Source organism: Leuresthes tenuis, unplaced genomic scaffold (genome assembly GCF_036924035.1).
Source record: "Leuresthes tenuis unplaced genomic scaffold, fLeuTen1.0.hap1 SCAF_16, whole genome shotgun sequence".
Classification (NCBI taxonomy): Eukaryota; Metazoa; Chordata; class Actinopteri; order Atheriniformes; family Atherinopsidae; genus Leuresthes; species Leuresthes tenuis.
The window spans coordinates 8,316,916-8,331,547 of record NW_027325370.1 but is presented as its reverse complement, the minus strand read 5'-3'; the positions used below and the strand labels follow the sequence as shown (position 1 = coordinate 8,331,547).

At 40.6% G+C, this 14,632-nt stretch overlaps 1 protein-coding gene across 6 annotated transcripts in view; it reads left to right on the top strand.

Annotated features, from left to right (window-relative positions):
* scn8aa (sodium channel, voltage gated, type VIII, alpha subunit a) overlaps positions 1–14,632 on the top strand; it is a 42,479-nt gene that overhangs the window by 14,474 nt on the left and 13,373 nt on the right. For 4 of the 6 annotated variants that reach the window (XM_072366262.1, XM_072366265.1, XM_072366263.1 and 1 more), the window contains exons 7-20: positions 179–400; positions 639–702; positions 842–983; positions 3,040–3,246; positions 3,331–3,612; positions 4,884–5,198; positions 6,693–6,828; positions 7,065–7,303; positions 9,511–9,684; positions 9,936–10,292; positions 10,379–10,852; positions 11,480–11,597; positions 12,208–12,362; positions 12,891–13,064. In XM_072366262.1, coding sequence (XP_072222363.1) covers positions 179–400; positions 639–702; positions 842–983; positions 3,040–3,246; positions 3,331–3,612; positions 4,884–5,198; positions 6,693–6,828; positions 7,065–7,303; positions 9,511–9,684; positions 9,936–10,292; positions 10,379–10,852; positions 11,480–11,597; positions 12,208–12,362; positions 12,891–13,064 — 3,059 coding nt within the window. The remainder of the gene's footprint in view (positions 1–178; positions 401–638; positions 703–841; positions 984–3,039; positions 3,247–3,330; positions 3,613–4,883; positions 5,199–6,692; positions 6,829–7,064; positions 7,304–9,510; positions 9,685–9,935; positions 10,293–10,378; positions 10,853–11,479; positions 11,598–12,207; positions 12,363–12,890; positions 13,065–14,632) is intronic. The other 2 variants (XM_072366266.1, XM_072366267.1) reach the window with 1 other exon arrangement.

Genomic DNA, 14,632 nt, shown 5'->3' with positions numbered 1-14,632 from the left:
CTCTTAATAATTTGATTAACTCCAATATGGTGGCTTTTTGCCAGGCCCAGATTTTTTATCAAAATCTGAGAGTTTCCCATTGATAGAATAAAAACAGAATATCTAGTATCATACCAGTGACATTATTAGCAGTTTGCTGCATCACCTGCGTGGTTTGTGTATGTGTGGCTACTCTCAGGCCTGAAGACCATTGTGGGTGCCCTGATCCAGTCTGTGAAGAAGCTCTCAGATGTGATGATCCTAACAGTCTTCTGCTTGAGCGTCTTTGCCCTTATTGGTCTCCAGCTCTTCATGGGCAACCTGCGCCACAAGTGTGTGATCTGGCCAATCAATCTCAATGAGACTTATCTGAACAATGGCAGCAAGGGCTTCGACTGGAATGAGTACATCATGAACGACAGTAAGTAAAGCATGTTTCACCATCAGTGCCCTGGCAGCCATGTCGGAGTATGAGTCATTCCATATGCTGGGATGAGAAAGCAATATGTCATTTTGGCAAAAGGAATTGGATTAAAATTTAAGTGTTGGGTTGAAACTGAAGTTAGAATTGGTCTGAAAGGATTTGCACACAAAGTAAGTGTAGCTCTGATAAAAATGTGGGTGAAATAACTTATATTGGCTTTTTGATTTCTCTGCAGCCAATTTCTACTTCCTGCCCAACCAGTTAGATGCTCTACTTTGTGGGAACAGTTCCGACTCTGGGTGAGTTGCATTCTCCTCCTTCCTCCAAACGCTTCTACTGATACAGGGAACTGCCTGTAGTCACATTGCATTATAAGTAAATGGTGCTGAGTCATTTTGGATGCCCTGTTCACTCTATGCGCCTCTCTTCACCCCTCAGCCGCTGCCCGGAGGGCTACACATGCATGAAAGCTGGTAGAAATCCAAACTACGGCTACACCAGCTTTGATAGCTTTGGCTGGGCCTTCCTGGCTCTCTTCCGACTCATGACACAGGACTTCTGGGAAAACCTTTACATGCTGGTAAAGCAGATGTTTCAACATGTCCTGAATTTTTCACTATACAACACTTATCTGTCCTTAAATACTAATGCATATCGATAGAAAAAATGCATTTTTCCACTTTTAATTGAGCCACGAACAGTAAAAACAAACATAACTTTTAAATGTGAGGATTTACAGCTTTTCTGTAATTTGCCTTGTGTAAATTATGATTAATTATGATATTTGAGATTTTTGGACTGCAAGCATTAATTACTAAACAAAATAAATTGAAAAGGATCTTTTTGGCCTCAGAAGTGGTCCTTTTAAATTTATGACATTTTATAGAATAAACATTAATCAATAAAATAAGAAAGATAAACAGTTATGAATATTATAGGTATGGCTGAATTATTATTAGAACACTGTTGCCAAAATGTTTGCGTTTGAACCCATTTAAAAGATCCAAAAATGGCAACAATAAAGTAGCAGATATCTTGTGAGATTTTGACCTTTGCAGAGCTAGTGTTTTAAAAAATCGGCCCCTCCACTCGGCTTATTTATAAACTCTAACTTCACCTCTCAGACGGAGATTTGTGAATGATCATAGTTCTACTGTAGTATACCTCCATATTTATCCCAACTCCCTACTTGCCCCACCTTGAAACTGTGATACGGGTGCTGTCATCCTCTCAGTGTGTCAGAGCCAATCCATCCATCCATCCATTTTCTATACTCACTTAATCCGTTGGTCGGGTCGCGGGGGGCTGGAGCCTATCCCATCAGTCATCGGGCAAGATGCGGGATACACCTTGGACAGGTCGCCAGTCCAGGGCCACACAGAGACAAATGAGACAAACAATCACACACATGCTCACACTCTTAAGGACAATTTTAGAGACACCAATTAACCTAATATGCATGTTTTTGGACAGTGGAAGGAAGCCAGAGTACCCGGAAAGAACCTACACATACACGGGGAGAACATGCAAACTCCAACCTGAACCTGGAACCCTCTTGCTGTGAGGCGATGGTGCTAACCACCACACCGTGTGTCAGAGCGTTCCTCACTTAGTTTCTCTGAAATGGTGAAAAGCTCCTGGCTTCTCATGTGCTGGCAGAGTGGATAGAAGGAAGCATGAAATATTAACAGCTCAGGATTTTAGTGTGGCCTGTGAGAGATGAGACCTGAGATATGATAGCAGCTCCCCATAACACATTTCTATTTTTGTTTCCATCTTTGAAAAGCAGCATCTAGCATTCAAGCTCTCTCTGCTATTGTGTTTTGATGAATCCCTAAGTTGCTGTCTTTAGGTTTAGTACTGAATGATTTTTGTCAGATGTTCAGAAATTAAATGCCGAGTCATCCTGATGGTCATGCTTCTTCCCCAGTATTGTGGCCAGGTGATTCCTGGCCAAATCTTGTGGTGCACATACTTCTCAGTCCTACATGTCAACTACACTCTTATTTAATGTGAAAGGGAATTTAACTTCTCTGTGTGGAAGTCTTCAGTTTTTATTTTGTTCCCTTAAGAGAATCCAGAGGAGTCCCACTGCTAGATGTAAGTAAAAAAAATGTGTCAAAACCTTGAAATATGAACATATCTAAATAAATGTAGTAGTGGAGTAGAGGTTCCCTGACCAAATGGAATTTAGGCATTGTGTATTAACATTAGGAATAAGTGAAAAAGGTTTTTCCTGATTTCTCTTATTTGTGCCCATCTCTTTGCCCATTTACACATGGAAAAGCATCCAGATTGTTTGACCATACACTGATTTGTATAGTGAGCATGAAAAAGAAGAGCAATCTTGGACTCATTAGATGGCTGTTCAGCTAATTTAAAAAACAAACATGTAAACATAAGTGTGAAAGCTGCATCTGTATCATGTTTTTAACTCCAGAGGAAGGGAAAAAAGTATGCTCAGTTGATCATTTAGCAGGCCTATGCCAATCTGCATAATGCATAATTCAGATCAGTCATTATGATAGAGTGACTGTCAATTCAGTGATTGGGGTCATATACTAGATGTAATGAGTGTCCTTCTTCCCTTATCCCTAACCTTCCTCCTCCACATGTGCTGCACTGCCTCCTTCCAGACATTGAGGGCAGCGGGGAAGACCTACATGATCTTCTTTGTCTTGGTGATCTTTGTGGGCTCGTTCTATCTGGTGAACCTGATTCTGGCTGTGGTGGCCATGGCTTATGAAGAGCAGAATCAAGCAACCATGGAAGAGGCCCTGCAGAAGGAGGAAGAATTCAAGGCCATGCTGGAGCAGCTCAAGAAACAGCAAGAGGACGCCCAGGTCAGTTCACTGCAAAAATGGAGGCTTAAACTACTCTTGAATCCTGCAATAGTATTGTCTGACTGTGTGCTTGTCTCCTGGTAGCAAAACAACATGGCAACTTCTGCAGGCACAGTGTCGGAGGACGCGGTAGAGGATGATGGAGGAGGGCATCTGTCTTGCAGTTCCTCTGAGATGTCAAAACTCAGCTCTAAGAGTGCCAAAGAGCGCCGCAACCGTAAGAAAAAGTGGCGTCAGAAAGAGCAGGAGAAGGAGAAGGGCGACAGTGAGAAGTTTGTCAAGTCAGAGTCTGATGATGGCAGCAAAAGGAGCCGATTCCGTTTCCCTGATAACCGCCTGGGCCGAAAGTCTTCGATTATGAACCAGGTGAGAAAAAAAATCATCCCTGGGTCCCCGCATTACTCCCAGAAGATAAAACCAAAGACAGAATCCAACTTTATTTGTGCAATTCCAACTGCAAAGTTTGGAGATGATCCTGAGTGAGCGGGACATGGATTTTAGAAACACAAGCTCTTTTTGACCCTAACCCTAACCCTCGGAGTTGTGAATGCTTTTAGCTCCACATGTTTAGGCTGGTGACAGATATCATGAAAAAAAAAATCTCAATTAATAAATGTAAAAATATGTGTATGACTGGAGATACACATCTGAAGGGAAACAAACACCACAGGATCAGAGAGAAAGAAGCAATAGAAAATGATTTTTATTTACTTGAGGCCATATTAATAAGAATCAGAGTTTTTAACAAATAATTTAGATTTCTCTGACTGGAGATAGTATCAAAATTTGAAAAAAAAAATTACTTCATATGCCTTATACTCACTTTTAGCATTAGATACCCACACTGAGTAGTAGAGTTGGGTGATGTGCTTTACCAAATAGTAGAGCAGGACATTAAACATTTAATCTCTATGGAAAGACTGTAGATGTGCTATTATGAGTGGTGTTATTTTTCATTTTTTTGACTGGCTGATGCAGAATATCTCAGATTCAGAATAGACTGTGTGGTTTTTCAAAAGCTCACATGCAGAGGAGCATATAGCAGCCAGAGTTACAGAATACAATTCCAGGTTCTGAATTATTTACTGTGAAAACATGAATGTTTCAAAGGAAGCAGTCCTGCCTTTGTATTTGAGCTGAACTCATGCTTCGCTGGTGCTTACATAGTTTTTTTATAGTGTAGTTCGAACTAAAGACATTAACAAGGTGGTGTTAAAATCTATCTTAACTCAAGTATTCATTACCTCTTGCTTTTCAGTCATCATCTACTCAAGCAGAGAATTGTTGTAAAAAATGTATATATATTAAATTTTGTATCATTGTGGAATTTTTCCACATTGTTTCAGATGTGTATATCTGTGCTGTGTGACTGTGACCTTGATGGTATACCATGTCCCTGACTTAATTATATATTTCCCTCTTGTTTATTAAGTCAACAAGATGGCTCCGGCACAATATTCATCCTCTTGGGAAATTGCTCTGGTTGCATCAGATTTCCCACACATGTTACCGTTTATCCTCCAAAATTGATGACAAACACCATATAAATGATCAATTGTAATTCAGAATTTCCATCAGCAACATCTGTCACACAAATGTCTCCTATCTTCATCCCTCTTCCACCTCCTTTCTTCCAGTCCCTCCTGAGCATACCCGGCTCGCCTATCCTCTCCCGCCATAACAGTAAGAGCAGCATCTTTAGTTTCAAGGGCCGCAATAAGGACGTGGGCTCAGAGAATGAATTCGCCGATGATGAGCACAGCACGGTTGAGGAGTGCGAGGAGCGCCGTGGTTCCCTGTTCAGCCCTTACCGGCGGAACAGCTACAGTGGCTTCCATGGAAAGAGGAACAGCACAGTGGATTGCAACGGGGTGGTGTCCCTCATCGGCCCTGGGCTTGGTGGACGCCTTCTGCCTGAGGTGAAAATAGATAAGGCAGCTACTGACGACAGTGTAAGGAAGTCAATGAGTAGACCTATCTAGGCATGGCCCCCTTCCCGTCCGTTTTTGCTCTTTTTCTTCTACTATGTCATCTTTGCAAGTCCGTATGTATCTCTTGGCTAAGCGCTCGCGCCTCCCTTCCCTAAGTCCCTGCAGTGTATGCTGCCCTCCAACAGTAGGCAAAGGATGGAGAAATTAGATGTAGTTAAATGGAATTTTTACTCAACCCTGCTTCCCATAGGTTAGTAAAACTGGGTCTGTCAGTGACTTCCAGTAAACTTTCTTGGTTGACTTAAAAAATGAAGGTTATGAAATTATAATGATCAAATTTAGTCAAACAGACATTAATCAAACAAACATGATTCTGTCAATCAGCTGATTCACCACTTACCTTTGAGATTTTGACACTTACATCAAAGCTTGGTTAAGAATTCATGCACAATTATGTTTTGGATGACATCAACGTCCTGCTTAACACACAAAGTTTGTTATCAAAGAATACATAATGATGAGTTAACATGCTCCAGTGTGTTAATGTGTTCCTCCAGGCATCCAGGTCCTTTGCTGTGTGTGGGTAGATCTACAGTAGGAAACAGAAGGGCCCAGAACTGTAGAGCCACAGATATTTTTATATTCCTCCCTAATCCCCCCCCATTTTCTTCAAGAGTAGATATAATAGTAACACATACACCACCCTGTTAGGCATTTAGAAGACACTAAGAAACAAAGGAGGGCTGCTGTCCTTGTCTGTCTTTACCTGTCTCTGTTTTCCAAACTCTCCCTGGTCAACAGTAGTTAATTAGTCATGTCTCATTCTAGTTAGCATGGTAGTAAATCTTAAAGTAGAACAAGCATGACATAGACAAGTAGAACAATGGTTATGTTGTTTGTAATTTTCCTCTCCTTCTCTTTGACTTGGAGCATGCTCATGCATGACTACTGGATGGATCTGAACTACCTGCCTCCATATGATCTCTTTACAATGCTCTTGACTTGATGGTTGCAATATAAGTTGTATGGTTTCAAAGTAGGAAGATATATTAGTATCAATTTGCAAGTGATAATAAAATGGCCAGATTTGGGAGACAATTTGTAAAGTAACCTAATGATTATATTGCAATGGCAGCAAAGCCTCCATTATTGCATGACAAGACTGAAAATGCATTCATGCAGAAGCAGTTCTCCCTGCACAATATCTCACTATCCATTTATTATCCAATTGGGACGAGCAATTACATTCAAACACAATTAGGTCAAGTAGCTCTAGATCACTGCTCCCACTTTGGCTGAGACCTGCATGCATTTACAGCATACACACATCTTCCTTGAAACCAGCATTGAGATAGAAAATGATGAAACATGACCTACCTCCAACCCCAAAAATCTCTCAACTACTTTATCCTGCCAATGCTGTTGTGCACTTCCCTCCGCCGGCCACCGGTGGTGATGTGGGATGGTGTTCATGTCCTCTCCATGGGTGCTTGATTCTTCCTCTCCTCCTGACAGCCGACTACTGAGGTTGAGGTGAAGAAGAAGCTGTCGGGCTCCCTGATGGTGTCTGTGGACCAGCTCAATACCTCCTTTGGGCGGAAAGAGCGGGCCAACAGTGTCATGAGCGTCATTACCAACACACTAGTGGAGGGTACTGCCACTTTACCCAGCTATTTAACCTGCTCTCTCATTATTCTTTAACTAGGGCTGCTTTCATTGGTTGAATTAGTTTGACATGAATTTCCTGCTTATCTGCTTTGCATATCCAACAGTACCAGATACATACAATGCATAAAATTTTTTCTATCATATTATACCATTGCATGCAGTATGCTCTCGCACGTAACTATTTTTGGTTTTGATGTATGGTCCGCGCTATGTCTTCAGAGCTGGAGGAGTCTCAGCGCAAGTGTCCACCATGCTGGTATAAATTTTCTAATACATTCCTGATCTGGGAGTGCTCCCCCATGTGGATTAAGATCAAGGAGATAGTAAATCTGATAGTCATGGATCCCTTCGTGGACTTGGCCATCACTATCTGTATCGTCCTCAACACCCTCTTCATGGCCATGGAGCACTACCCCATGACCCCCGACTTTGAGGACATGCTCTCTGTAGGCAATCTGGTGAGTGGAAATGTTTGTGCTATTTTTTCCCACCTTTAATCTAATTCTCTGTTTCCTTTCAGTTGCTCATAGAGAGGTGTTATCTTTGAGTCATAATTGGCGGCACTGTCACTGCTTAGCTGGAGTTGAAAGAGGAGGAAGAAATTCTCAAACCGTCTTCTGTTTTCCTGGATCTTTCCTGCACACACATGTTCCCTGTCCTTTCTCCTTGTATTTTTCCCTCTTTTTTTCCTCTGAGTTTGTGGAGCCGCTGTTTGCTTCGGTGGGACCAGCCTGCATCTCTGCTGGTTGGCTGACCGCTGGGAGGCCTGCATTAATATTTCATAGAGACTGATCAATGAACTGCACCAAAATGGTGCCTGAATCACCGCTCAGTTAACTCAACCTGGCCATTTTCACTATTAGTGCTTATTTTTTATTTTCTATTTGACTTAAATCACTAAATCTGTTTGGCACCATAATGTTTGATAACATATTACTTCAGCCTCCAAAAACAGTAGGTTATAAATGATACAGACACAAGTATAACTACTGCAATGATGAACCGCTCGCCGTGTCTGCTTCTGTGAGTTGTGTGTGGGTACATTAGTATGCTCAGGTATTAACTTACCATTGAAAGCTCTAAAAAAGTGTCATTTTTCATTTTCTTGCCAGAGAATGCAAATGTGTTGGAAGGACATACATTTCTTGGTCATCTTGATACGATATAAGTTATCCTCTTTCACAGGAGTACACACAAACACTCACACAAACTCACATGCATTATGTCATGCATTTATTCATTACTACATGTCAGCTCTATGATTGACGGTAGTCCTCAATCATTTATTAGAGCTGTTATGAGATCACAGAAGAGTTTGAAAAAATAATTTTATTCACACTGCCTGTAGTACAGCTGGAACACACACTTAACATTATCTAGATAGGCTCCCTCTTTAAACAATTAGACATATTCTACTGGTGAAAGAATATTAATTGATAGTTATAGATGTCAGATACTGTACATCCCTGTTACCAAAGAAAAGCTTACCCATTATATCTAATATATATTAAACACTTAATTTAGAATGTCTATTTGAACTGAATAAAGCTGAAACTACTCAGGGAACATGGTGAAATATCAACCAATCGCATGTCCAGAGCTGAGTGCAGTGATGATTGTTTCAGATTAGCTTACTAAAGTAAAATGCTACTGTATCCTTAGTAAGACTTATGCGTTATTATAGGAATTCAAATAATTAAGAAATATATTCCTTCAATAGTAATTGTTCTTCCTTATTGGTATATGTGCATTTCTATCGCTTTTTGAAAAACATTAGTTCATTTTGAATATTGGGACATGGTCTACAAAAGACTGGAAATGTTCTAGGCTAGATAGCTTTAAAAAAATAACTATAAAAAATTAAAAAGTTGTTGGGGTAATAGGCTAATTGACAACAGATCAGCAACATGAGTATACATGAGTTTTTCAGAGGGGAAAGATAAGAACTAGTTAAACTGCAGGTTGCAGATAATTTGGGGATTTCATCATCTTTGGTACAGTGAAGGGTTTAAAAATCCAGGTTTTTGCTAAGAAGATGTAAAAAAAGGGGTTTTGATTTTCAGCCGCCGAGGTGGCACTGCATTCCACTCTTATGGAAATCACTGTAAGGGTTTGGGAACACCCCTGAAAACCCATAGTCAGTGAATTCAGTTACCACATCCATGCATGCAAGAAAAAAATGTATAACAAAATGCAGAAGCTCCACCAATTTCTTTTGGCCTGATCTCATTTAAGCAGGGAGCAGAGTGATTAGACTGAAGTCAGGACTTGAAAAATCACAGTACTTACCAGGTCTACAGGTGTTCCAGGTCACATAAATCAACCAGCTAGAAAAGATACGTGTTAATACCTAACCACCCACATGAGGACCTGTTGGAGTCTTAATAATAGCGCAGGATTAAAAGAAAGCAGATGTTCTCTCAAAGGATGACATTTCTCATTTTGGATATCGTATTTTATCTGAACTTTATGAAAGCTTTAAATGATTAGCTTATCGTTGTACTCTTTTTTTCATTTGCACTTCACACAGCATTGCAACATTTTTTGGAAACAGGATTGTATAAAATGATTAGCTTCTTTAACATTTCTATTCTTTGCTCATCGTACTTCACATTCTCCCCTGTGAAATCACTTGTTCCAATCATCTTCCTTTCCTACATAACAGGTCTTCACAGGGATCTTTGCAGGAGAGATGCTTTTCAAGCTTGTGGCCATGGATCCATATTACTACTTCCAGGAGGCTTGGAACTGTTTTGATGGATTCATTGTGACTCTGAGTTTAGTGGAGCTGGCTCTGGCTGACGTTGAGGGCCTGTCTGTGCTGCGGTCATTCCGATTGGTAAATATTGATTTGAGCTCCTTCCTGAACAAAAGCAAATACAGATTACATATGGAATTATCTTCTGATCATATAAAATATGCTAAATCTGTATCTCAAAGTTATTAAGCTAAGTAGTTCTTGTAATTTGGATAAAGTACACATTCATTTATCCTGTTTTTACCTCACTAAAGTGAAGCAACTGTTTACTGATGAGAACATATTATGACTGAATCACATCCCTCCCACTCTTTCCACCCATCTTTCTTTAGCTGAGGGTGTTTAAGCTGGCAAAGTCATGGCCCACCCTCAACATGCTAATCAAGATCATTGGTAACTCAGTGGGAGCCTTGGGAAACCTGACTCTGGTGCTGGCCATCATCGTCTTTATCTTTGCTGTGGTGGGCATGCAGCTGTTTGGAAAGAGCTACAAAGACTGTGTGTGTAAGATCGCAAGTGACTGCGAGCTGCCTCGCTGGCACATGAATGACTTCTTCCACTCCTTTCTGATCGTCTTCCGGGTTCTGTGCGGCGAGTGGATCGAGACCATGTGGGACTGTATGGAGGTGGCTGGCCAGGGAATGTGCCTCATTGTCTTCATGATGGTCATGGTCATTGGTAACCTTGTGGTGAGTGTCCAAGCTGGGAGGCTGTTGGAGTGAGGTCAGAGATTGAAAAATTAGAACTCATCAAGTTTGTTGTTGTGTGTTTCAAGGTGTTGAACCTGTTCCTTGCCTTGCTGCTGAGCTCGTTCAGTGCTGACAACTTAGCTGCGACAGACGATGACGGTGAGCCCAACAATCTACAGATTTCTGTGAAGCGCATCAAGAAGGGCATTGCGTGGATAAAGGCAAAGATGCGAATACTGGTGGCAAGTTTGCTGAAGAAGTCACCGATGGAGGATGAGCAGAAGCCCTTGGATGACATGTATGACAAGAAGCCGATCTGTATTACTAATCACACCGGGGTGGACATAAATCGTGACCTGGACTATGCCAAGAACGGCAACGGCACCACCAGCGGTATTGGAAGCAGCGTGGGCAAATACATGATTGACGAAGACCACATGTCGTTCATCCACAACCCAAATCTTACAGTTTGCGTACCCATAGCCGTAGGAGAGTCCGACTTTGAGAATCTCAACACCGAGGACTTCAGCAGCGAGTCAGACATTGAGAACAGCAAAGAGGTCAGATATCACATTATTCATACAGAAGAAGAATCTGAATCATACTCAGAAATACAGTCGTGTTTTTCAAACACTAACCATTTAGCTGAAGCATGAAAATGTAAATGATTCTATACATGCCTTTTATAATCCTAAGCTACTTCACACAGTGCAATTTTCTTTCTCTGTGCGGTAAAGCCATGGGTGTGGCTGGCTCCTTTGACTTTGCTCAGACACTAATGTAACACCATTACTCAACAGAAACATCTAGAGTAACTGGAGTGTGGAAGAATGATTTCCCTCTGATGCATGCCTTTTGATGAAATGTATTTACAAGCGTTTCAGAGCAGATTATCTGCCACTTGATATTCCATTTCAACATTTATGTGTATAGTAAATGATAACGATTACTGTAAAGTCCATCTCAGTATAAAGGAAAAAAGTCTCTTTGAGCTTTTTTTTAAATTTAAAGCAAATCTTCCATTTATTAAGTAAATGCCATTTGAAAATGACATGAAATGTACATTTCCTTCGCAGGTCCCAGGAGGCATCATGAGCTCAGCTTTACCTTTTTCTCAATTCTGCGATCAAAGCTGAAATGTTTGCACGCTTGTCCATACGCACACTCATAAATCTGCTTCTCTGCAGCTCGACGACACCAGTTCCTCAGAGGGCAGCACAATCGACATCAAGCCAGACGTAGAAGAGGTGGTGGTGGTGGAGACTGTGGAGGAATATATGGAGCCAGAAGCATGTTGGACAGATGGTGAGCTCTCTGCATCCAATGCACCCATTACCTCCACTCCACATCACCCGGACTCCCCTGGGTTAGGTTCACATTACAGGGGCAGAATGAAGGAGAATTTCATTATGAAGGATCACTCATGCATGAAGTTTGTCAATGCATCTGATGCATATTCGGCTACACTGATGTCTCACTACATTTTCAGACAAATGTTTATATGATAAAGCCTCATTTTTGATAATAGAAACAAAGCGGAAAATTCCCTTAATAGGGAAAAGTTTGTTAATTTCGTGTCTGCATAGCTCCAGGACTTCACTGAATTAATACAAATACATGGATTTAAAAATAAAAAAGTGTAAACTTGTGATGTAATTCCGATGTTTTTTTGCTGGCAAAATCTGTATTAGAACATTAACCCTAGAAAAAAATGTAGTAACAGTTACAGCACAAATATTTTATGTATTTAATTTCACGTTATATTGTTCAATTTTACATAGATACAGACAAGGTAAAGTAGAAAACATTTAAACATTTTCCAGTTGCTGATTCATCGCTAGACTCATATCAAAACATGTGACTTGATATTGCAGTTCATATTTTGTCTCATCTTGCCCCTTCTATTTGTCCTCAGCTTGTGTGGCCAAGTATAAGTGCTGTGCCCTTGACATCACTATGGGCTGGGGGAAAAACTGGTGGTTCCTGAGAAAAACCTGCTACTTGATTGTGGAACACAACTGGTTTGAGACCCTGATCATCTTCATGATCCTCCTCAGTAGTGGCGCCCTGGTAAGGAGGCATGTGTTTGCATTCTCTGCAGACACACGAACAGGCTGTACAGATACTTGAAACCATAAATTATATGAATTTCTCAGTGAACACATTTTATGGACTGTACAAAATCTAAGTTGGATGAATAAAGAAGGAATAAAGATGACTCAATAAAGGCATCACAGACTCCAGTGTGTCTATGACAGTGAGGAAGTAAAACAAGTCAATCAGTGGTGTAGGCAGCTGGGTTTGGTGAGGGGTCGGGACGCTGGTGATTAATGGACTGTGCACCATCTATCAAATAAGAGGTGAATTTCTGGGGATGAAGGGGGTCATGTTCTCAAGCATGTCAGATAATACTAAAACACTTGAGAAGTTTGTCAAAATATTTCAGAACAGGTATTTTTTCCCCCTGTAAATGACTGCTAGTTATCAGCCACCTCTGGTGCCGTGTGTAATTTCATTGGCAGAATCGTAAATCATCATTTGTAATACTTCTGCTGCTGTCTTGGTTGTAACTGACTTATGTTTCCTGTCTTTCCACAGGCCTTTGAGGATGTGTACATTGAGCAGAGGAAGACCATTCGGATAATTTTGGAGTATGCCGACAGGGTTTTCACCTACATCTTCATCCTGGAAATGTTGCTGAAGTGGGTCGCCTATGGTTTTGTCAAGTACTTCACCAATGCCTGGTGTTGGCTGGACTTCTTCATTGTTGACGTAAGTCACCCTCTTGTTTTCTCTATGTGTTGAAGACATGAGTAGTTAATTGGCTCCCTAACCGCACCCTGGTGAAGTGACACACTATCATGGACTCATACAGACTATCAAAGAGTAGATTTGACTTTGACAGTTTAGTAAAAAATTGTGTTTAGCTTAATTAGACTATTAGACACTAAGTTAAATGTTCTATACATATCATATAGAGCATATGATATTTGCATGTCTACTTATGTGTTGCCCTTTGTGTTCTCCATTGGGTGTGGTTAGGTCTAAAAGGTCAGGGTTTTTATTGAATATCTGTTTGGTAGCTTGCATTTGGTGAGAGGGTATGTTGTTTAAAACAGAAAATGTTCTTGGTTTTCTTCAATCTTGCTCTAAGGACGGTGTTTTACAAGACCTTACTGCAGTCTGTCCATTTCTAGCACACTCATGCCTCTGTCACCTTTTACAACACTATCCAGCAACATTTTGTATATCACTCTGAGATGCTTGATTATGTACATTACTCTGTACATCAGCAAATGAATAAAAAGGTGAGGTGTGCTACATGCACATATGTCTTAATCTGTTTCTCATTTTGCAAATTTCTATTGAAATTTGAATATTTTAGTCAAAATCAAACATTAATTTAGAGCTAAACACGCATCTATGTACAACAGACTTGTACAAACACCATATTAGAGTCTGATGATCAATAATTTGAAGTTATTGTTTAACTAACTGTATTCAAGTCATACTCAGAGTAATGGGATGTGTGAAAGATGTATTTCTGTAAAGCTGCTGTCTCTGCCTGTGGTTTTGACCTGTACAATGTTTTATTTGTGCCTCTGTCCTCTCTCTTTGTGTACTGCTGTGCTCCTTGTGTCAGTCAAGACTGAAAGTCCAGAACAGGAATTCTTTACTCTATTCTCTGGCAGCCACACATACTAGTATAACCACAGTTTAAATGTATGGTGTTTATTTTGTTAGTTCACAACCTTAGATTAGTTGAAGGTACTTAGATGTATAATTTTTTTCACTCCAATTACAGTGTGGGGCAGAAATAGGGAGAAGATTTGAGATGCATGAGCTCTCAAAACTAACTTTGCTGACATGCTAATCATGGGCTTAATATGCGCTAAGTGGCACAGGTGGATAGAATAAGAATTTCCTTGATATCTGACTTTCTCCTTGAACTAACCACCTCTCCGCAGTGTTCAACACCTCAGCCAATACCTGTGAATGGACTCCTATCAATGGCCAGAGGTTGCCATGTTGGTTCATTTTGAGCTCCTTTTATTCAGCCCCCCCCCCACCAACCCCACCCCCCCTTCAGCAAACATGCATGTATTTCCTCCAGATGATGTACACTTTGTTCGGTTGCATTACCTATTTTGCATATATTCTTAAGGTTAAACAACATGAAATTACACTTCAATTCACAACCATAGCTCATTTTTAAATGAAAACTTAGAGCATGCACAGCTATATGTGAATTGCAATCAAACCACACTGTTCTGATTCAGATTATTTCCACTGCAGACTTCCTCCCTCTTGGTGTGTTGTGTAGCCAAACACTTGGGGCA